Below are 24,228 nucleotides of genomic sequence, written 5' to 3'. Positions count from 1 at the left end.
CTGTTTCATACTTTGGGTGCCACCAGTAAAAAGACTCTCTCTCTTGTGTATGTTAGACAGTGAAGGAATGTGGGTAAACACCTCTGAAGGTGAGGTGAGTCTAGGATGATCCATGATAGTCAGAACAAGGCAATTCCTTTAGAACTTTAAAAGGTCCAAACCAGCACCTTGAATTGAGCCCAGAAACATACTAGAGCCAGTGTAGCTGCTAAAGGAGCAATACCCTGGCTCAGGGCTCTCACTGCCTCCCTAGGATCAGAAGATGGACATGAGAGATATAGCTGAGTGCCCATCTGCATACTTATGACATATGAGCCCAATTTGCTGGATAAGTTCACCCAGCTGTTTCATCTAGGCGCTGAATAGCACAAGATAAAACATAGATTACAACACCCTGTACACCAAAGATCTCAGGGTGGAGTAGAAGTCTTTCAGTTGCACCTTCTAAGATCTTTCCCCAGAAAAACTGAAGCCACTGCAAAATGGACTGCTATCCCATCTTTGGCTCGACAGTGCAGAAGTAGATCCCGGTCATTTGTATAAAAATCCACTTTAAGGTCTAGAACAACTCATAGGATTGCATCTCTATGAACACAGAACAGGCCATCTAGCAGACCACCAAAGCAGCTTCAGTTAACAAAACCAGACTGGAAAGATCAAAGCAATCAATTTCATGCAAGAAGACTTGGAACTGCTTCCCCACTACACATTCAAGCAGGTTGTTCAAACAAAGCACATTTGAAAATTTCGCAGACTGTCCTCCTGTCTGATCAAAGCTGAAAGGAGCACCAATGTGCTGAGCACGGAACTTACCAGGCACCATTCCTGCAAGAGTTGAGGTTGGGTAGCTGCCCTGTCCAGTTGGTGGGACGTGGGGTGGGTAGCCAGGCAAGGTTGTGCTTGCCATGTCACGACCTAACACAGAAAAAATAAGGGAGAGGAGAACTAATTTCAGTGAAGTGGCAAAGTGTGTGAACTGTGAGTCAGTAAGTTCCTGGCCCAAATTTCACCTCAGCTGGGATGGGATCTCACTAGATGGCCTTAGGCAATCCATTCCCTCTCAGCCTCAGGCTCATCTGGGATATAAGGATAACCATTCTGGCCTACCTTATAGGATTTTTGTAAGAATGACAAAATAATGCGCATAAAATATGTAAAAAATACTATATAAAAACCATTGAGCCAACAATCAAAGGAGAATGGAGGGGGTTGAGATCATGAGTTGACTCAAGTATTCATTATCACTACAATTGTTGTCTGAGCAAATGGTTCAATATTAAGTAGTATTTTCAGTCATAATAATAATACACATACTTAAATAATTATAACAATTTATTATTATTAGCTGGAAACAAAGTTCTGCATTTGTATTGTCATCGCTCTGCCGCTGCTGGTATGGAGCTACATGGCTCAGCTTGCCCTGGTGGTTGCAGTTACAAACAGTTCCAGTTTAAGTCAGGCTGAAGTCTTGCTGTACAACCAGGGCTAATAGTTATCTGTGCTCCCACCAGGTTGATTCTGAAGATAAAAATCTGCAATTAACACCTCCCTTCCGTACCAGGGACTGTCATTGGAGCAATTCTGAGAGGCTACAAGGTGTAATCACTCACTATTCCCAAATAAGAGGAATGATTCTAAAACAGGGGTTCTGAAAGTGCAGCTCAGAAGGGAGTAACAAAGCTATGAAGGTTCAATCTCTTCAATCTCCAGTCCTACTAGAGAAGACCCCTGTCTGGAATCCTGGAAGGCCCTGCCAATAAGTATGGACAATACTGAGCTATATGGACCAATTGACTTACTCCTACTCAAAGTACAGGCTGAAACTAGCTGTAATATAGGGGACACAACAAACACAAATTTATATTGTTTTTCAAGGGCTGCAATAACAAAGTTTAAGACTCCTGTTCTAAGGACACAGCATATCTCTTTGGGATCCAAGCAACTGAACTGAAGAGAAGGTGAGTTAAAATGGGAAATATCAAGATCATCTCTCCCCCCCCCCCCCACTCAGCTGGGAAGATGTCTTCTGCATCTCTGAACTTCTGCATAAAAGTGTATAGAATTGGGTTGGCCAAGTTCTGGTGTTTAAAGGCACCTTGGCTTATTTTCAAGCAGAGATGTAGTTAGGCTAGCCAGTCCATGCTCACTGAGAGGCAAAAAGAAGGGTTGAAAATAGATGCAGCATTGGGAGATGGCAGCAATATGGGTGTATAACTGGCAGGAATTTTAATATGGGCAGAGGTAAACCTTGTTTGCATACCCTAGGGATGCCGACCCTCCCGGATTGATCTGGAGTCTCCAGGAATCAGTATCAACCTCCAGGTGCCTCCTGAAAGTGATCCCGGAGATTTTAACAGGGCCTCCAAGAATTACCAACATTACACCATGGTTGGAAAAAAGAATCTCCAGGAATAGCTTCAGCCAGAGTTGGCAACCCTACACCACCCCCAGGCATACTAGTTTCCCCAGTTCCTTTCTTGGTTTATTTCTTTTTTTTTTAAAGCATTGAATTTTTTTAAAGCCCTAATCCCTTCTAAACCATAGCATTTTTCAGGTGCTCTGTGTAAGTGAAACTATAATCTCTGGTAAAACAGACTGCTTAAATTGCCAGAGCATCAGGACAATCCAGTCCAGGCCCTGGATTTCCTCTCTGGCCAGCCACCAGTGAGAGGATTTCAATTTGAAAGACTGGCTAAAGCCCTTGCGATGGGAACAGCAGGGCCAAGTCTTACCTTGCAAAGCAAAGGAGGGTTAAGAGACCAAATGTTATTTGTCCCAGCATTTTGAAGCTACACAAAGCTGATCTTCCTTGTCAGGTTTTCTGAGAAGATCAACCCATCCCATCCTTTTTCTCCCTCTGGCATTTATCAGGGCTTGCAAAGAAAGATATTTCACACCTCTCAAAGGCTTAAATGGAGCAGGAATGTGGAAGAGGAGAAGGGGAACAGTAATAAATCAGGGGAACAGTGTTGGGATGGGAGAGTCATGCAAACAATCATGAGCAACTCCCTGTGACGTAGTATTGTTTCCAAAAAATATACAGTAAAATCTTTCCTGTTTTAATCAAATAAGTTTTCTGTTTGCAATAGTATTCTGCAGGAAGTACTACTGGAAGTGGTAGTCAAACTTTTACATTCCCTGTCATTACTCAGAGCTTTTGCAGAAGAATCCAGCAGTAGCTCCAGGCATTCCAGAGATATCCTTTATCTGAATTTGCAGCTATCTTGTTTAAAAAGAGATGTCACTTGCTTCTTTATTTACAAACAATTATTTTTAAAGGGAGGGCCATATTCAGAGTGCCATTGTAATGTGGTTAAAATGTTGGACCAGGAAGGTCTACATTCAAATCCCTGATTCTGAGCCAGGAAGAGAGTGACTGGTCAAAGTGTGACCTTTGACCAGTTACTCTCTCTCAGCCTATCCTACCTCACAGGGTTATTGTGAGGCTCAAAGGAAAAGGGAGGAGCCATGTACACTACTCTAAGCACCCTGCAAGAAGGGTGGTAACTACATACAATGTGAAAATGAAAGAAAATAATGCTGCTCAACTGCTCAGTAAAAAGTAAACCTGCTACCTATAAGGCTTGCAGCAGCACTGTGATTCTTGCAAAGCAGCCATGTCTTGCTTCATTCTCTCTGCAACATAAGCTGAGCAACAAAGTAGAAAAGACAGGATTTTTGTACTTCCTTCTCATGTTAATTATACTGGTTGATTTGCTCCAGTATGTCACTGACGCAGGAAAGATAGCTAGCAGACACATGACCTCATATACATTCCTGGCTGCTGGGGTGGGCACTGATTTTCCTGGCCTAGGGACAAATTGGTGGGCACATGGCATTTATTTTCTGCTTTGAAAATTGTTTGGTGGGCACTTGGCACAGATTGCTTGGCTCAAGAACAAACTGGCAGGAGCCTGCTACTTATTTTTTATTTGATTTTTATTACATTTAATAACTTTTAATTTTAGCAGGGTTTGTGCTGTTTTGTGGTGGCTTATTATACCCCCAAATGTATTCTTCGACGACACCATCACATCATTCCGGTTGTTGGCCTTGGAGTCAAACTCAATGAGACAGTGAAGATCTATAACTGGATCTGTTTTTGCCAAGATTAGATGCTGAGAGTAGAGGAAATCTGGTTTTTAAAGTTTTTTTTTTTTTGCTTGTGCCATTTCTGTATTAAAATAACCATCTCTCTGAATCGTCTACTTTTCCCATTAGGTAAAATGTATGGGCACAGTGTTTTTGTTCATAAATTTTCCCTAAAGGCAACGGTATCACTGGGGGTGGTGTCACCCAATGTAGAGGTTAGCAATCCAGAAATTTGGTGGTGACACAATGACATCATCACATCACTTCCAGGTTGCTGGAGGGTGAAGCTGGCTGTGGCTGTGGGTGCTTGTGCAGGTGTGCATTGGCTCCAGTCATGGTGAACACTGCTGGTTCTGCCCACTGCTCTTCGGTGACAACTGAGCCTCCTGCCAGCTAGGCTGCAGTGTGTTTGAGGCTCTTGCTGCTGGGGCGGAAACGATGCTAGCATCCTCTTATGGCTGGTACCCAGGGACCCCCTCCACTCCACTGTTGACACCACTTCCTAAAGGGGCAACTATCCATTTTAGGAGTGGGGTGATTTTCATCAGGCAAATGGCACTGGGAGAAAGGGTTAGCACCCTCTCACCCAGTGCCATGGTCCCAATCCAGATAGAAAGAGGTTGGAGTATCACAGATCTCCATTGTTTCATCTAGTTCACGCCTGAGTTTTCCAAAGTTCAATAGGATCCACACCTGTAGATTAACCTGGCAGCTATACAATCTGTCTTGGATAGCTTCAGCTGCTTTAATTTTCTAACTGTCTAGCCATCAGTGTCCACTTACTCACTTGTATATTACTTACAAGTATATTGGACTTACTCACTTGTATATTGCAAGAGTAATTAAACTGAAAACTAAGGAAAGTAATGTTTTGTCCCAGAAGTTGCACCAGATCTCTAAAGCATCAAAGTGAAGGAGATGAAATATGTGATGTAGCACTTAGCTCATAAGCCACTTTTCACAAATTACCACTTACTAGGCTTGTGCAAGTCACTGAATGTACCGAAATCCTTTAAAATAGCCTTCAAAATCAAAATTTTCAAAGTGGATAAGTTTTGCTCAAGCAATGATGTTCACATTTGCCTTGAATTTCACTTCAGATAGAATTTGGTAGCAATTTTGGGATTGAAAAATTATGCTACTTTAATCAAAGCACTTTCAGCTTCCTCAGATATTTTGTTCAAGCAGGAACCCTCCAGATTCACCTTGACATCAATTTAGGACGTATTTAGTGTCTAAGGGGAACTTTCTGGAATCTGGAAGCTTCTAGCAAGAGGGAGCACTTTCCCACCTTTAGTCCCCCCCACTACCACTACCTTTAGAGTTTATAGCCTGCTTTCTTTTCCATCCTGTTTATTCCCCAGATTGATGGAAGAGATTTTGATTCCTCACAGGACATAGGATTCTTATGAGACTTTCTGCAGAGTTAATTCCTCACTTTAGTTGCCAAGAAAAGGGTCAAAGAAGATATAATCCTGTTTATTTTCATGGTCTGTCTCTTGGCAGCATCAAGAATTGTTCTCAGTTGTGCCAGACTACCTGAGAGTCGGTTCTGACTATCCCTAGTTATGTTGAGAGGTAATCATGTGGACAGTCATGTTAAAACCAGGAACACAGGGAAGAGAGTACTACTCCTCATCTGTGAAGAAGCTGTAGGTTCTAATTCACAGAACAGGGCCCATCTTGTGTGAGTTAGAGCCCAATCCTATGCATGCGTACCCAGATGTAAATGCCATCATTCCCAGTTAAGTGTGGATAGATTGCAGCCTAACTAGTCACTCTGATTTTATGCTGCTTGACCAAATGCCAGCAGTGCTGTCCCACCAAAGGTAATAAATCAGAAGCAATTCTGAGCAATTCTGCCTCTTCTCATTAACTTCAGCAGCAACTGAGAAGTTGTCTGTTTTGGTGAACACTTTGGTTTTATGAAAAAAGCATTAGAAATACAGTACAACATAATACCCTTTCTCAAAATAGAAAAAAGCTTTGTTCTTTGCTTATTGCTTATCCTTTTTTCCTGTCTCTCTCTCTTGCAGTTTCTAAGGGAACCTTTTCTCTCTCTCTTTATTTTCTGTCTTTACACACTGTCCTCAGGTAATCTCAGCAAATCCCACCCTTTTGCTGATTACATGTACCTTTATGTCTCAATCTCAGACCTTTTTCTCTTTATCCAATCAGACATCACCAGTTGCTTATCCGATATTTCTAATTGGATGTCTCTGCCATCTCAAATGAAATACATCCATAAGAACATAAGAACATCCCTGCTGGATCAGGCCATAGGCCCATCTAGTCCAGCTTCCTGTATCTAACAGTGGCCCACCAAATGCCTTCAGGCCCAATCCTTTCCAATTTTCCAGTGCTAGTGCAGTTGTGTCAGTGGGGTGTGTACTGCAACCTGTGGTGGAGGAGCAGTCACTGGGACCTTCTTAAGGTATGGGAATATTTGTTCCCTTACCATCGGGCTGCATTGTGGCTACCCTGGAGCTGGAAAATTGGGTAGGATTGGGCCGTCAGGGAGCACACAAGACAACAAGAGACTTACATCCTGGTGCCCTCCCTTGCATCTGGCATTCTGACATAGCCCATTTCTAAAATCAGGAGGTTGCACATACCCATTATGGCTTGTAACCCGTAATGGATTTTTCCTCCAGAAACTAGTCCAATCCCCTGTTAAAGGCATCTAGGCCAGATGCCATCACCACATGCTGTGGCAAGGAGTTCCACAGACCACCCACACGCTGAGTAAAAAAAAATTTCTTTTGGGGGCGGAGCTAACTTTCAGCGAAGTTGCAGTGAACTTTGGGGGTTCCCGAAGAGACTGCGAAATAATGTTTTCATGTGCCTAAACAACTAAGGCACGCTTCGGTGCCAGGAAGACGGTACGAAGAGCTGAGAGCTTGAACGGGGGGGTCCTTAGAAACAGGCAATTTCAAGGATTTCTCTCTGTTTTGCTCTGTGCTGAAGCATATCTATCCCGGGCGCCATCTTTGAGAAGCTCGGAGAGCTGAAAACCCGTCCTCCCATGGCCTAGATACAACAACATCGCAGCGAAAAAAGCTATTAAGAGTGAGTGAACTTGGCTCTTAAAAAGTTTTACTGAGAACTGTAAGTAAGAAGTCTGGAGGAGGAGGAGATAACTCAAGATTATTCATGCTGGCCATTAGCCACCCAGGGGGGGAATAGGTGAATTGGTATTTCCCCTGCTGGAGTAAGTACAAGATTATATTTTTTTTTAATGGTATGTACCGAAGAGAAATAAATAAGTAATCTTCAACGAAGGAAATAAAGTCTACCTTCATTTTCCCAGCAAAAAGCCTTTATTTAAGCCTGGACACTGCTGGTTTTGGTTTCTCAGCAAGAGGCTTGAATTTTTTTTTCCTTCTTTTGGTCATTTAAAGGCATACTAACCTAATTTGACTGTGGATTTGATTGACTTTTTTTGGATATAAAAATTTGGAAAGTAGCCCTGGATACAAAATTAGAAAGTAGCCCTGCAGGAAGTGGCTCGAGTTGGTGTTGATAAAAATGGCTTTTGAAAATCTAAAAGATGATCATGAAAGCCAGGCCTTGTTGGTGGACTTTCTGATGGATTTTAGAAGAGAAATGGAGCAACAAGTCAGAGAACTCTCTGAACAAATTGGGCAAATAAGCTCCTCCCTTGTAAACTCGCGGGAACAGATTATAAACAATAGAGAAAAAAAAAAGAATGGATCAGATGTCAGGTGAAGTTAAAGAAGTGGAGTATTTTGAAATGGGACACGAGATGGAAGAAGCAATTGTCATAATAACTGGGAATCTTAAGGAAGAAAAAAGACGAAATGTTCAGAGAGCAAGCTGTCTCAAGAAGAGGAAGAATTTATGGATTGAATTCAAGAATAACAGAATGAAAAAGAAGAAAGAAAAACAGAGGGGGGGGGACTTAAGAAGAAAAAGAAGAAAAAGAAGAAGTGGAAGAACCAGTAGGAGGACTAAGAGGGAACACCAATAAGATAGAGTACAAAGTAAACAATAAGAAGAAGGGCGAAATGGTTGAATAATAAATAGAATTTTTTTTTTTGGAACATATTAAATTAAAATAGATGCAAATGAAAATTTGAAATATAAATATTGCGGAAATTAAGTGTATTAAGATAAATATTTTATTAATTAGATTAAACTAAAGTGGATGAAAAGGGAATTTGGAATATAAGTATCGTGAAAATTAAAGTGGTAAATATATGAAATAAATTAGATGGAACTGCAATTTTGGAATATAAGTATTGTGTAAAATATAGTGGTATTAAGACAAATAAAAGGGTTATTTTATAAAAAAGAAGGTAGATAAAATAAATTATAGATGTCAATTTATTTTGGAGAAAATATTAAACCTGTATTTTGGGTTAATAAATATGTGGTGGAAAAGCAAAGTATAATATTATTGTAATTGGAGATATTTGTTTTTAGATGTGATATTAGAAATTAAGAATCAGATAAGAGATTGTATTTTAGAGGTTAGTTTAGTGGTAAGAAGAGTCTATAAGTAAAAATTTGAAGCCTTTTTTGATTGGATAGTTATGGAAAATGATGTATAATATGTTATAAGAGATATTGAAGGAGGTAATATCATGGTAATCGGAGACTTTTTTTTTAGATGTCATATTAGAAATTAAGAATCAGATAAGAAATTTTATTTTAGAGACTAGTTTAGTGGTAAGAAGAGTGTATAAGTAAAAGTTTGAAGTGTTTTTTTTTATGATGGGATAGATAAGGTTAGAGGAAAAATATGGAGTGTTAAAGTATTAACCAGTTGGGTTAAAGAATATGATAATTTTTGTATTGATTATTAATTTCGTTTGGATTAATGTTTGTTGTAATCGATGGCCACCACCCTCGTGTGTAACCTATGTAGTCCTAGCCCTAAGTCTATCCAATTTTCCTTACCTGTATCTGTAATAAATAAATAAAGCATTATACGCAAAAAAAATAAATTCTTTTGTCTGTCCTAACTCTCCCAACTCTCAATTTTAGTGGATGTCCCATGGTTCTGGTGTTGTGTGAGGGGGTAAAGAGCACCTCTCTATCCACTCTGTCCATCCCCTGCATAATTTTGTATGTCTCAGTCATGCCTCCCCTCAGGCATCTCTTTTCTAGGCTGAAGAGGCCCAAATGCTGTAGCCTTTCCTCATAAGGGAGGTGCCCCAGCCTAGTAATCATTTTAGTCGCTCTCTTTTGCATCTTTTCTATTTCCACTATGTCCTTTTTGAGATGTGGTGACCAGAACTGGACACAATACTCCAGGTGTGGCCTTACCATCGATTTGTACAATGGCATTACAATATTAGCTATTTTGTTCTTAATACCTTTTCTAATGACCCCAAGCATAGAATTGGCCTTCTTTACTGCCGCTGCACATTGGGTCGACACTTTCACCGAGCTATCCACCACCACCCCAAGATCCCTCTCCTGATCTGTCACAGACAGCTCAGAACCCATTATCCTATATGTGAAGTTTTGATTTTTTTGTCCCAATGTGCATGACTTTACACTTACTTACATTGAAACACATCTGCCATTTTGCTGCCCATTCTGCCAGGTTGGTGAATTCCTTCTGGAGCTCCTCACAATCGCTTCTGGTCCTCACCACCCAGAAAAGCTTGGTGTCGTCTTCAAACTTAGCCACCTCACTGCTCAACCCTATCTCCAGGACATTTATGAACAGGTTGAAAAGCACCGGTCCCAGGACAGATCCTTGGGGCACACCGCTTTTCACCTCTCTCCATGGTGAAAATTGTCCATTGACACCCACTCTCTGTTTCCTGGTCTTCAACCAGTTCCCAATCCATGAGAGGACCTGCCCTCTAATTCCCTGACTGTGGAGTTTTCTCAGCAGCCTTTGGTGAGGGACTGTGTCAAACGCCTTCTGAAAGTCCAGATATATAATGTCCATGGGTTCTCCCGCATCCATATGCCTGCTGACCTTTTCAAAGAATTCTAAAAGGTTCATGAGGCAAGACTTACCCTTACAGAAGCCATGCTGATTCTCCCTCGGCAAGGCTTGTTCATCTATGTGATGCATCCAAGAGCATGCATCTTCGATTTCCTCCCAAAATATTCTACCTTCAATCACTTTCCATATTTAATAACAGTGTCAGAACCCACCCTATCAATTAGGTACAGAGTTTCAGCTTTTTTTCATCTTTCTCCTTTGCTTCCCATATTCAGAGCCCAATCCTGAGCTCAGCCGTAAAGCACGTCTGCGAGACTGTGAGACTTACCGCCAGGCCTTTTCTGCCAACCTTTTGGAGATGGGAAGAAGAGATGGAGACCCAGGAGATGGGGATGAAACTCCCCTTCCTCCTGAAGCGCCGCCTGCAGCAGGCTGAGGCACACAGGACATGGCGGCAGTCGTTCTTGGCGCAGCTGCAGCTGCGTACCCCCAGGCAGCTCAGGATTGGGCTGCCTGTCTGTTGCCATCAACATTGGAAAGACCCAGCCTCTTGGCAAACATGCTGATTCATGTTCTGGTCATCTTCCATCTTGACTACTGCACCCTTCACTCTGAACTTTCATTATCACAGCTCAACCCCACCACAAGTGTCTGTTTCAGAATGCTGGGGGCAGGACAGAGCCCTAAACGAGGCCCCTATGGTGCCCTGCCCTCACTTTCCTCTTGATAGTGCATCAGCCTAAAGAAAACACAGGTCATGGTTCAGGATGTGGACTCACCTTCCTGCATTACAATCTCTGCGCATGAACTGGAGGTTGTCCATGACTTTGTGTACCTTGGCTCAACGATCGCCGACACTCTTTCTCTCGATACTGAGCTAAACAAACGCATCGGTAAAGCAGCTACCATGTTTTCCAGACTCACAAAGAGAGTCTGGTCCAACAAGAAGCTGACAGGACATACCAAGATCCAGGTCTACAGAGCTTGCGTCCTGAGTACACTTCTGTACTGCAGCGAGTCATGGACTCTCCGCTCACAACAGGAGAGGAAACTGAACGCTTTCCACATGCGCTACCTCCAGCGCATTCTCAGCATCACCTGGCAGGACGAAGTTCCTAACAACACAGTCCTGGAACGTGCTGGAATCCCTAGCATGTATGCACTGCTGAAACAGAGACGCCTGCATTGGCTTGGTCATGTCGTGAGAATGGATGATGGCTGGATCCCAAAGGATCTCCTCTATGGAGAACTCGTACAAGGAAAGCGCCCTACAGGTAGACCACAGCTGCGATACAAGGACATCTGCAAGAGGGATCTGAAGGCCTTAGGGATGGACCTCAACAAGTGGGAAACCCTGGCCTCTGAGCTGCCCGCTTGGAGGCAGGCTGCGCAGTATGGCCTTTCCCAGTTTGAAGAGACACTTTGCCAATAGTCTGAGGCAAAGAGGCAAAGAAGGAAGGCCCATAGCCAGGGAGACAGACCAGGGACAGACTGCACTTGCTCCCGATGTGGAAGGGATTATCACTCCCGGATTGGCTTTTTCAGCCACACTAGATGCTGTGCCAGAACCACCTTTCAGGGTGCGATACCATAGTCTTTCGAGACTGATGGTTGCCAATACATGAGTGCTACCACTGCCACTTCCAGCTCAGGGGTCTACCTGACCAGATAGATACTCTGATGGGTGTGGGACAGCCAGTGCCTTGCCTTGCCAACTTGTAATGCCATCCTAACTTGCTACTTATATACAGAACTCTACTATCCAAACCATTCACCCCTTTATCACTACAACCATGCCCTGATTCAAATTCCTACTCTGGCTTCCCATTACTTTCAGCATTCAGCACAAACTTTAACTTTAAAGCTTTCCAGGGACCTCTCTCCCCCCCTGCTTTTCCCCAATATATTACTCCTTGTAACCTTTTCTTCTTCAACTCAATTACCCTCAACTATCCAACAGCCTCCTATGTTCTGCCCATTCTGTTTCACTATACCTTATATTGGAATTACCTCCCAGATGTGATGTTCTCTCTCTCTCTCCTTAAATCCCTTCTGAAAGTCCAGCTGCTCTGCTTGATTAAGACTTTGACTTAACCCCTTGGTCCTCATCCCCAGTCACAATGAAGCTTAAGTTTCTTACAAGGCTCACTGCTGTAAGGGTCAGAAGCTCAACATGGGGATTCTGGCAGCAGGGCCAGGTAACTCACTCTCTGTGCCACAGGGGCATCTCTCAGGCAGAGGGATATACTGGTCTGATCCTTCTTGTTCTGCACCACTTCCCAGATAGTAACTAGAAAGGCAAGGCATGCAGTTCATCAGCTCATTCAGGACAAGGGATCATGGATGTGAATAAAAGCCTGGCTGATCCTATATAACTGCTGTCAGGCTCTGTTCCTCTGTCTGAGCAACTTATGAGACAAAGTAGATGCTTTGATGATTGCCTCCATAAGTAGCTGCATTTTTTGCCTCTTGCCTGTCTCTATCATCTTTGATTGTCATATCTAGAAAATGATCTGTGCCTATTCTGTATCATGTTATTTGCCTCTGATCTCTGCAGCTGACTGTAGAGGTAAAGTTGAGGGGAGGCAGATTATACTGCAGTGGACTTCTGTGGCAGGCACAGTGATAGCAGCAGTGTGAATACTCAGGTCTTTCAGAGTACTCTGACACTTCCCCCCCCCCCAAAGGCTCAGAAGGAGGCAAATTGAGAAATGTGCCTAAGGGCACATGTTCCAAAATCTACCTTCCCCTCAAATGCCACCTGATGGTGAATACAAATGAGAGAGAGAGAGAGAGAGAGAGAGAGAGAGAGAGATGGATGGATGGATGGATGGATGGATGGATGGATGGATGGATGGATGGCAAACAAGAACAGGGATTTGTTTACTTCATTGGATTAGGAATCTGGGGGGGGGATACAAGTCTTATTCTCCTCTGTCCTACATTTGCTGTAAGAGGGAGATAAGATGCTTCCAGAAAAAATGAATGCCCACACAGCCTGTGTAATATCTCCAGAGTACCTTTTCACACCTGGTACCTCTCCTCCATTGTCGGTTGCCCCACGATCTATCCATTCATGTCTCCAGCATTTCTTCCTCTGTCACAAAAGATTTGTCCTCTCACTTTTTAAATAAGAGTAATTTGTTAAAAGATATGTTGAACCTCAGCCTATTCAGAAATCCTTCCAAAATTGGAAGTCCAGATACGGCACAAATCTGAAGTTAATTTTGTTATTGTTGTTGTTGCATTGTCTTACTGGGGTATGGCTAGGGGGAATGACAGCTCTTGAACTTCAAAACTTACCTGTCATGATTGGATCTTGCTAAACTCTGGCAACTATCTTCTCCAAGTCTCTGTATTCTTTTTCTTCTCAATCTGTCTTTGGTATTGTCAGAGCTGTCAATAAGTCTCTTCATTCATTCATTCATTCATTCATTCATTCATTCTTTGACTCCTAGTTCACTTGCTATCTTGTTTAATTCATACCTCATTCATCATCCTTCCTGGTTTCTCTTAACAGTTATCCTTTGTGACCACTTTACTGTTAGCGTTCTCTACAGATTAGACCTTGGACCCAAGGCTGGTCCATCCATGAAGTGAATGATGCAGATCAGGTCAAGTGAAGTGTGGCGGGGGTGGGTGCAGACTTAGGGTGCCCCATATGGACAGGGCCGTAACTGATCCACTTCCCTATCATCTTACTTCTCTCCTTTCTTGTGCAGTTCCTTTAGACAAATCAGAAAGTGGAAGACATGCTGGAAGGCCTGAGCATGACATGACCTACAGTTCCTGTTCTGTTGAAAAGGATCATACAGAAGGAGCAATGTAAATGGCTTGATTCTTCTTCCCAGAGTTTTTCTGGGGTGGTGGTGTGTGGTGGCTGTGGCAGCAGCAGTAGTGGGTCAGGGTTGGTGCCAAATAGCAGATCTGGTTTGGTCATCCCTGCTTCAACCTTTCCTTTTCTCCCTTTTGTATCCTCCTCACTAAATTTTTTTTTGCCTTGTGTATTACTTTTATACAAATGATCTTTGTTAGGGATTACCTGCAGCAACAGAAGGGTGCCCTCAGTTCAGCAACCCCATCTTTAGGGGGAATAACCCAGAAATGGCTGACAAGTCACAACACTGGGATTCAGCATCCCTCTGTTATCCTGCTCAACGTGACACCAGGTGACCATGTTATCAGAACAACTCTAATAGACAGAACAAGTCACGCCTTTCAAGAGGAGGAAGGTTCATACTAATGAACTATGTGATGTTGTGCCCCTTCCAGCTTCAAGATGCTATGACTCTTATTCCTCAGGTAGCTTCTCAAACTATCTTTTGTACTCAAGTCCAGACATCTGAATGCAAAAGGCATGCTTGCCACACCACTCTGTGAAGGGAGTAGGTGTGTGCAAATCAAGATTTTCTCCCTTTGAAGCTCTTGTGTATTTTAATCATGAAGAAACTTGACAGCTAGTTTCTGTGTTTTAAAGTGGAAAGTAGCCATTTTTATAGGGGCCTGCCCTTCACAGCTGATATGGTGTACATGTACACAGTATTTTATATTTGGGTGTCTGAATCCAAGGTCAAAACCGAAGACATTCCTTGATTTCAGGCAGATCAGCAAAAGGCTGCATGAATTTACCTGACGGGGAAATCAGTGTTTGGAGGATCATCTCACAGGAAAAAGGAAGCACCAGAAGGGAGCCCTGCTCATTTACCAGCCTTTAGAGGGCTTGCAATGCCTTTCCTACTGGTGTTCAGTTCTTCTGAATGATTCCATCTCATTTTTTTAAGCTCTTGACATTGGTATCTGAATACCTCACACAGTCTTTGCCGTGTCAGTTTCCCTTGAAAATTCTGCCCATCCCTATAATAAACGCATCATGAATCATTCATTTTTAACAGATTATGCAAATTGGGGGGACATAAAATCAATAGTAATCAATAACTGCAGCCCTTTAATTGCCAGCAAAGACATGTTTTTAAGAATGAGAATGATCTGCAGCCCTTTCTTGGGTAATGGCACCATTAATCCAAACACTGGATCCGGGCCTAAGTGCAGCAAAATCATCTTCCACCCATCCCCTCCCTAATTCCCTACACCTCTCTGAGCGTGTGCTCTTAATTTCCAGTCTCTGCATTTCTCCTCATTACTGCTGGCACACAACTCCGAATGTTAATGGTTTCTGCTTTTTTGTTACTCTGTGCCTGATTGAAAAGTCGCATACAGATTGAGATGTTAGTGTTAAACTGCCACCTGGGAACATCAAGCTGGGTCTGAAATGAACTTTTCTCACTCTTGGAACCAGATGGATCAGCCAAGAATGTTCCCAAGTGGGGCAGGGACTATTCCAGGGCAGTGGGGTAGGGGTGGGGGCAAAAAAAAGCACTTCTGCTCCAGCTTAGGGATTCTTTGGCAAGAAACAATATCCTCTTCTACCCTTATCCCCCTTGGCTCATCTCTTGCATCCCAAGCCATCGCTACCAGAACACAAGGAAGTGGCCTGTGTCTCATCCTGTTTATGCATCAGCATCTCTTCCCATGGTATAAATTAACAAAATGAGATAGGAGAGGGCCTACAACTCCAGTGATAAAAATGTAACATGTGGAGGATTAATATATATAACTAGCTTAGAATAAAATGCAAGCAGTTACATACAAGCATCCTTGCTCCCCTGACTTCAGATTAATTTGTAGGAGCCTTCCCATGGTGACAATCCAAAGCATGGGAAGAACTCTTGTGCAAGAAACAGAGCCCTTATCTAGACCAGTGGTCTTCATCCTTTTTTCATGCCATGATCCCAATGAATGAATGAATGAATGACTGGGGACCCACTGCTGATCCCAACCCTCTTCCCAGGACCCAATCTACCCACCCCTGCTCCTGTTGCCACCAGCTCCATTTCCCCCTACCTCATGTGTCTTCACAACAATCCTGTGGGGTAGCAGCCTGAGCTGGGCCAGCCTTGGGAGCTGCAGGGCAAGACAGTGAGAAATGGCTGTGCAGGATTATATCAAGAACTCTGTTTTGAAAAGGCAGCACCATTATTGGATTGGAACTAAACTCTCTCTTGCACATGTGGATAATGATATAAAAGAAGTGAGACTGAAGCTTGAGCCATTTTTGTTCCTGTAAGAGGTGGGCTTTGAAAGGTTGCCACGCCCCCCCCATGAGGCTTCGTGACCCCCCCTTGGGGTCACAACCCACAGGATGAAAAACACTGATCTAGACAACAGATGAGAAGGGGTATGCTTTCCTTCCTGTCCTGCTCCCTGGATCTTTGTGAGGCCACCTGAAAGAGGCCAGGCAGATATGTCTTCACTGAGCCTGCCGCAAGAGGTGAGAAAACATCAGAACACAAGAGAGTTGGAAGAGATGCCCTGAGTCACCCAGTCCAGCATTTCTCAACATTTGTCCCCGGCTGTACCACTTTGCATAGTCCACCTATTGGAAGTAGCACTGGAAGTATCTGGCGATCATCACCAGTTACTTCTTCATTGGGAGGCCAGACACAATACAACAAACACTGGTAAGAGGCTCAGGACAGATGGGAGGGCTTTCTTCAAGCATGGGAAAAGCGTACGGCAGAGGTCTGCCCACCAAACTGAGCCTCCTATTACTGCTAGTCATGTTGCATTACAGGTCTCCCTGCCAGGTGGCAGGGGTCTGGGGTCACACGAGTACCACTGGACACCACCTCACATACCATCGAGTACCACTGGTTGAGAAGCACTGACCTAGTCCAACCAGTGTTGCTATGAGTCACATAAAGAAAAGGCTGGAAGTTCTTTATGGCCACTAAAGATAAAGCCTCACTATTCAAACTATGTATTTTTGGGAATTTGAGATACAGTAATTCTGTTAATGCAAAAGAGAGGCCAGTTAGCTGACTGGCCTAGTTGACTCATGTTTAAGTAAATATCCACTAGAACCACACAGTTGGCCGTTTCTTATTCATTTAGACAGACAGTATTAGTATATTCAAATGTCTTACAACCTGCACTGTGCCTGCCCTACATCTGAGTGATTTGTTCAAAGCTACATAACAAAGGTGAAAAAAAGAGCCCACAAAAGCTTATGCTGAAATAAATATGTTGCCTCTTTTAAGGTGCTACAAGAATCTTTGTTGTTTTTGCTGCAAAAGTCTAACATGGCTACCCCTCTGGGAATTATTACGGAGGTGGTGCTTGGAAGAAGCCAAGCAGCCCACCACCAGATCTTGTGACCTAGACTGGCTGTCCTGACAGTGACAACTGTGGTCTATGTTGGTATATCCATTCATATCTGAACCCACAGGAGGAACAGTAGTGTTCCTTCACCTCTCACCTTTCTTCTCACATAGCTATTTAAGTCTAACACCAGGTAGGATTTGTAAGGACAAAAAGCCTCAAGCAAAAGAAAATGAAAATAAATTCTATCAGGGATTCTGAGACCTTTAAAATAGTGCTCTTGTGCTGAACGTAGGGCAGTTGTCGCCTCAATTCTGCACTAGTTAAGTGGCTGGCGCAAGTCTAAGTAGACCCATTGGAGCTGCCAGAGTTCTACAAGGAGGAAGGGAACTGATGTTCCCTTACCCTGAGGAGATCTGTGGCTAATGCTCTGGCCCCTCAGGATACAGTGGTGGCCATTTTGGCACCGATGTACTGTGTGGCACAAGGGCAGCATAGGATTGGGCCCTTAATTTAGGATGAGAGCAGATATGTCCTCTGAGCTTTTGGGCCTTATCTAGGGTTGCCAAGTTGCAAGACATAAAGGCTGGAGCTTCACCTTTAAATAGGGGGTAACCAGCATGTACCAGAAATTGGAAACTGAAGGAAAATTGGCAATAGATAGAGAAAGAGGGTGAGGTTTTGAGAATAGGGGGAGAGAGGAATGTTTAAACATGGTAGGGGAGGAAAGAGGGAAGTTGATAACAAAGAGGGGACAGGGGTAATGGTGAAGAGATTATTTCTCAGTTGGTAACCATGTCTTGAGCTTAGTACCTAAATCCCACTAATTAAATTCTGGAATACTGATTGTAAAATGACCATGATGGACACAGGCTAATTTTTTTCTTAACTGCTTCAGAAAATGAAACAGTGAAGTTTGCAAACCAAACAGATTGGTTATTAGAAATGGCCCTCTTTTGATTAGAAAAGAATTCTCTCTCACACACACTCAAGCAAATGGCAAAGTCAACCAAAAAAAAACAAACACAACCTTGTCGTTTACTGAAACTTCCATGACATCTCAGTTTCTAGATGCTTTTAAAATTGATGCTTAATATATCAGCAAGTCACAAAACATCAAGTGCTAGAAAAAGTATGGAAAATTGCTTCTTTTAAAAGCAAAGCAAGTTGTTCTATAACATGCTCTTGCCTTTTTTTAGTGACAGGTGGATGAGAGACAGGGGGAGGGAGGGAGGAAAGCTGTTTCTGGAATGAACAATTGGCCAATCCTGGGGGAATCTGTGGGCACAGTTCCTAGACTGGAGCAGCGCTCCATTACCCATATGCCTTTCATGTCAATGGGACACAAGCAGGGCATCTGGGAGTCTCATTGCAGAGAAATGAAGCTGCATAATTGTTGTGCTCAGTTCTGCCCTGTTACAGTGACCTTTCAGAAATGGGATCTCCCGGTGATACCCCAGAAGTAGCAGGTGATGGTTCCCTCTATTCTTTTCCCTACCCATTTTTTTTCCAGTGACCAGTCCTTTCGTTCTGTGGGCTGAGATCTTGGCAGCCACTTGAATGGTGAATGGTCTGTCAACTCAACTTGCTTTCTCAGCATTTGCTAGTCCTTTCCCCTCTCTGGGCCCTGATTATCAGGACCCTTCCACTTCCCAGCCACTTTGTTTTTTGATGCTGTAGAAATGCCTGTTTTTCTTGATACCTTTGCATGATCCAGGTTGCAATGCTTACACACTTTCCTGGGAGTAAGCCCCACTGAACACTGCATCACTTACTTCTGAGTAGACATGCCAAGTATTGCACTGTAAATCTGCCCTTTTCTTTCTTGTCATGCAAACTTGTACCTAGTGAAGGGCTAATCCAGCAGTTCCCAAACTTACCATGGTTGTGGCACCTTTCTTTCATGGTGTCCTGTCACGGCAGCACTGCACCATGGGAGGATGAGATGGCCACCAGTAACCTTGTGAGATCTTGCAAAAATTGAGCAAGGACTTGCAAGAACGGCACAAGATCTTGCATTAACTTGCCCTGGCCAAGTTGGCAGAGCCTGGGAGATCTAGCAAGAAGTCACCGGGAACATCCTGTGGCACTCTGGGACCTCGTGGTGCACAGTTTATGAACTCTTGGGCTAATCCATGTTCAGATAACTAAGAGGGGTTTAAAATGCCAAGACTGCATGAATCTCTCCAGTTAAATTCTGGAAGAAATTTCAAACCCTAGATTTGGTCCTTGCAGACATTTCCACACATGACAATCCTCAGCTGTCTCAGGATCAGCCAACCTATCCCCATAATGTATGCTCTATTTGCACAGGTAGAAGCTTACTGTGAGTTTAAAGCAAGTTTTATCACAATAAAACCAATGGGGGAGTTAGCACAAGAAATGTGGGGTAAACATGTTTCTTAAATAAATGAATACTGTACATAAATAAGTTTCTGTGGAAGATCTTGCAAGAGTTCTGAGCATTTCAAGAAAACCTACGCTCAATGATCTCTTCAAACAGATTGTAGGAAAAAGAATAAACTCTTTCAGTCACAGGATATCCTTTTGGAACGCAACATGATCAGAATATATCTGCTCTTTAACACTAACACTAGGGCTGTTTTCTCATTCAATCATGAAGGCATGGAGGAGGGAACAGGAATGTACCTAAGGGCCCCTCCCTCCATGACCTCCACACATTCATCTGAACCTGTGAATAGAGCCTGCAAGTGCACCAGTTGTGTGCACACAGGCTATGGATGTAGATTTAGGTCCTTGCAAAATGTAGTGTCCCTGATTTCACAAGATTTCACAAGATTTCACAGCATACATGCATACATATTGTGCTGTACATGGGTACCGTGAGGGGTCAGTCATGTGGGATACTGGCCTAGGGCTCATATCTATTAGAGTGTCCACCTGGCTGGACAAATCCTGAACTCCCATTATTGAATGGCAGTGGTAGCACCCAATGTGTCATCATGGGGCGATGGGGGCAGGGGGGTGCAGTGCAGGACATTGTCCAGGGCTCCCAGCAACTGGGTGCACTGGTGTTATCTTTATATACATATATCTACTGTTATTCAAGATACATATTGTAGGGCTGTTCACAGAGATGAACATATGAAGCTAGCTACCTTATATGGAGTGAGACCATTGGTCCATCTAGCCTTGGTTTTATCTGCACTAATAATGGCTTTCCAAGAATTTGGACAGGGGTCAACCACATGGAGTATTACTAGCTATGGTTCTTCTCCAATATAAATAAATGGGTAGCTCTTGTCATTAATTGCTCTCTCTCTCTCTCTCTCTCTCTTTACTATATTGTTATCCCACTTTTCAGATCAATTTGTCTCACACGCTTCAATTAAAAATACCATACCAGTGATGGGTATTGTTCATAAATGAAAAAGAAAAAGTAAACGGGAGGGGGGGTAAAGGAAGAGGAGAGCGATTAGCAATACCAACATGAAGTGGAGTAAAAACAGCACAATCTACTTCTCATGGCTTTGTTTTTGACTGGAGAGTGGACCTGTCCTGCTTCCTCTGCTTGGCTCTGTAAACAATCTTAACAGTCTCTCTTTCCTTCATCTGGAGGATATCAGCATTTATATATGCAGCAGTCTGTCTAGACTCATGAGAGCTAGTGCACTTTCTATAGAGTGGCAGAGTCAAAAGGGGTTTTTATGTTGGGCATTGAGAAAGGAACAAGAAGTTGCCCACACTTTTTGTTCATTCTATGAGAAAGATGAGCCTTGCAGGACCAGCCCCAAGACTCATCTAGCCCATCATCTTGTTTCCCATCTCTTGCCTCTGGGGCATCCACAAGCTGAAAAGGAAGGTATTCCCCTTTCCCACCATTGCTCCCCTAAAACTGGTTTTCAGAAGCATGCTTCCTTTGATCCTACGGGTAATATCACCTACCCCATCATAACTAGCAGCCATTGATTGGCCTTTTCTCCATAAATTTGCCTAGGAAATACTAATTTCCAGACAAGATCCTTTGCATTTCCCTTGATGAATAAGCGCCCATATAAGGAACAGTGCAGTTCTGCCCAGACAGAGAAACACAAAAGGTCTCCTTCAGATGGTACAACATTGTGGAAAAAAACAGACAACCTGAGATTTATGCTGCCTGTTCCCTTTGCCTCACTGTAACATCCAAAGCTACTCTCAGTCAGCACTGAATCAAAATGACAAGAGGAAAGGCCTTACTGAAGGCAGGCAAGGAAACAAGATGGCTTATGGTCACTAGGCAAGCACCAATCATAATCTAGTTGTGAGCTATCCTTAATTGGTAGCCAATTTGTCTACCCAACTGTGAACTTCAGTGAACAGGGTCAAACAGCAACAGCTAACAAAGCTCCAGGGTGCAACAAAACAGACTAAATAAGGCAGCAGTCCTACACACACTTACCTCATAGGAAGTCTCATTGAACTCATTGGGACTTACTTCTGAGTAGATATGCCTAAGTGTGTGCTGTTAGACTCCCACATTATGCTTCTGTGGAATAGCGTGCTGGTGGCACTTTGGAGGCTGACTTATACTGGTCCATCTAGCTCAGCATTAAAAGAGCAGTGGCTCTCCAAGGTTTCAGGCAGGAATTTATTTTTGCCCTATTACCTGAAGATGCCACAGATGAAGTTTGGGAATTGCTGTATGCAAAGCAATTGCTCTACCACTGAGTGATGGCTTCTCCCCCTTATTCTTCATACAATGGCAATGGCTTCCCTTCAAACATGTGTCCCCACCATGGAGCATTGTGGTAGGGTAGCATGGCAATGTTCCGAGGGGAGGCAGTGGGTGGGAAGGGTATATGCTGAATCCTTCATCCATTTGCTAACTCCCCCCCCCCCCAACTGCTTTTCCTGTATTCAGGCTAATTTTCAATCCTGGAGCTTGGTTGGGTGAAAGGCAGTGGTGTGGGGAAGGGGCTGTGGGACTAAAAGTGGCAAGCAGGCAAAGGGCTTGACAAGCATCCCTCTTTTGCCTACTGCTTTTCCAGGATAAATTCCCACTATGACTTTACTGCTTTTTGGCAACAGCCTGATTTTCCAAGGTACCGCTCTGTCATCATCATGAGTACCATCTGTGGCCTGAAACCACTGTCCTCCCTTCATAGAAAAGGTTCACCTAGTGAGAAATGGAATTTTCTTTTGTTTTTCTATTAAAAACCATACAGTAATCAGCTTGAAGATGCCAAAGAGCAGTATTCCTAACCAAATTGCATAGTAGCCTAGGTTTAGAGAGCAGTTGTATCCTTATAGCTGTAGTCTCCAGTTTGTTTTTCAGAAGTTTGTCCCTGGGGGGCTGTAACAGAAAAGAGAAAAGACTGGTGGGAAAGAGGGAAAAAAAGAAACAAAAAGAAAAGGTCTCAGAATAAAGAGCTGCCAAGCTGAAATTAAATCTACATGAGAAGGAGCTGCTCTTAATTAAGAGAACTCAGCAATGATGATTCAACCTGTTCTAGATAAGCTTGCATTCCTCTGGAAGAATGAGGTTCACAATCCAGGTGTCCTGGATATCTGTTGTGTCCATAAGTGCTTTTGCTCAACTTATTCCTAGAGAAAGCAGACTTGGTGATGGTGATAAACGAAATAGAACTAGTTATATTTCTAATGGACTACTGTGATGTAGTCAACATGGAGCTGCCCTTGAAGACTGTTTGGAGACATGAGTAGATCCCATTTAACATAGTAAGATTCACTTCTGAGAAAACAAGCACTGAGTCAGGCTGTTAGTCCATCAGACTGAACAAATGTTAACCTTTATGTCACTTAAGTTACTACAGGTGGCCAATTTACCTCATGGAAAATGGAGGCGAGTTGCCCATTTCTTAAAAAGTGCAGTAGAGCCATGGGGAGACCTATGACTGATTTGTTTTAACTTTTCCATGGCTGCTATTGCTCACTTCTAATTACTGATTAGTTCTCTTATTAACGAGTGAAGACATTAGTTTTACCTATTCCTCCATACATTGTTTTATCACTACTTCCTTCTTAGCTGCTGTTGCTTATGCATGTCAGTTGTGGTGGGGGTGGGGGGTGTGGAGTTAACACTCAGTGCAGTAGCAGGGAACCTTGGAGGGGGGGGAACTGCTAAATAAATGTGTTTCCAGAGGACCTCAGCAATGAGGGACTCTTTATTGTTGAAGAAGAAGACATGAAGACTGAGAGCTTGAACTTGGGGGATCTCTAGGGATGGTGGTTGCAGAGGAAACCCCCAGATATTGCTCTATGCTGGATCACATCGTATACCGGACACCATCTTTGGAGATCATTTGGAGAAAACAGATTCGGATAGCTGGGTACCACCACCCCCCATGGCCTAGATACAACAACATGACAGTGAAAAAAACTTTAAACTGTGAGTAACCAGTTCATTAAAAGGCTATAAAAAGAACTGCAATCAAGAGGTTGGAAGGAGGGAAAGACAACTTTAAGATTATTTAGGTTGGCTGGTAGCCACCCAGAGGGGAAAAGAGCGAACCTGGATTTATAGAAGCCCTTGCTGGAGTATTTTTTTCTTTTTTGTAATAAGGGTGACTGGAAGAAAAGGTGAAAGATAAGACAAGATAAATAAGGGAAGATAAAAGATCACCCTGCTGAAATGGTATGCATGGAAAAGAAATAACTAACCTTTAACGGCTGAAATAACTTTTACTTTCACTTTCCTAGCAAGAAGGCTCTATTCAGGCCTGGTCATTTAAAGGCATACTAACTTAATTTGACAGTGTTATTGACCTGGATTACTGATCCACCCCTTTTGGATATTAAAAATTAAGGATTACCTTGGACAAGAAGGGATGCAAGATAATAAGACTTGGATGACTCTTTAATTGTTTGACTGATTTGACATTGTTATTGACTGGCAGAGGAATATTGACTTACCCCTTTTGGATATAAAAATTGGAAATTAGCCTTACAAGAAGGTGAAACAAGATAATGAGAGTTGGTTGATTTTTTAAATGTTGGACCATTTTATCTCTGTTTTTTCAGCCAGAGGTATATTGGCTTGATTTGATATTGATAAGAATGGCATTCAAAAATTTAAAGGATAGAAAAGC

General features: G+C 43.0%; 1 protein-coding gene across 2 annotated transcripts in view; it reads right to left on the bottom strand.

Annotated features, from left to right (window-relative positions):
- PAX2 (paired box 2) overlaps positions 1 to 24,228 on the bottom strand; it is a 156,769-nt gene that overhangs the window by 9,941 nt on the left and 122,600 nt on the right. For both annotated transcript variants that reach the window (XM_066619159.1, XM_066619158.1), the window contains exon 8: positions 814 to 915. In XM_066619159.1, coding sequence (XP_066475256.1) covers positions 814 to 915 — 102 coding nt within the window. The remainder of the gene's footprint in view (positions 1 to 813; positions 916 to 24,228) is intronic.

This window comes from Tiliqua scincoides, chromosome 3 (assembly GCF_035046505.1).
Source record: "Tiliqua scincoides isolate rTilSci1 chromosome 3, rTilSci1.hap2, whole genome shotgun sequence".
Lineage (NCBI taxonomy): Eukaryota > Metazoa > Chordata > Lepidosauria > Squamata > Scincidae > Tiliqua > Tiliqua scincoides.
Note: the sequence above shows the minus strand (reverse complement) of the source record. Positions and strands in the feature narration are given on the sequence as shown.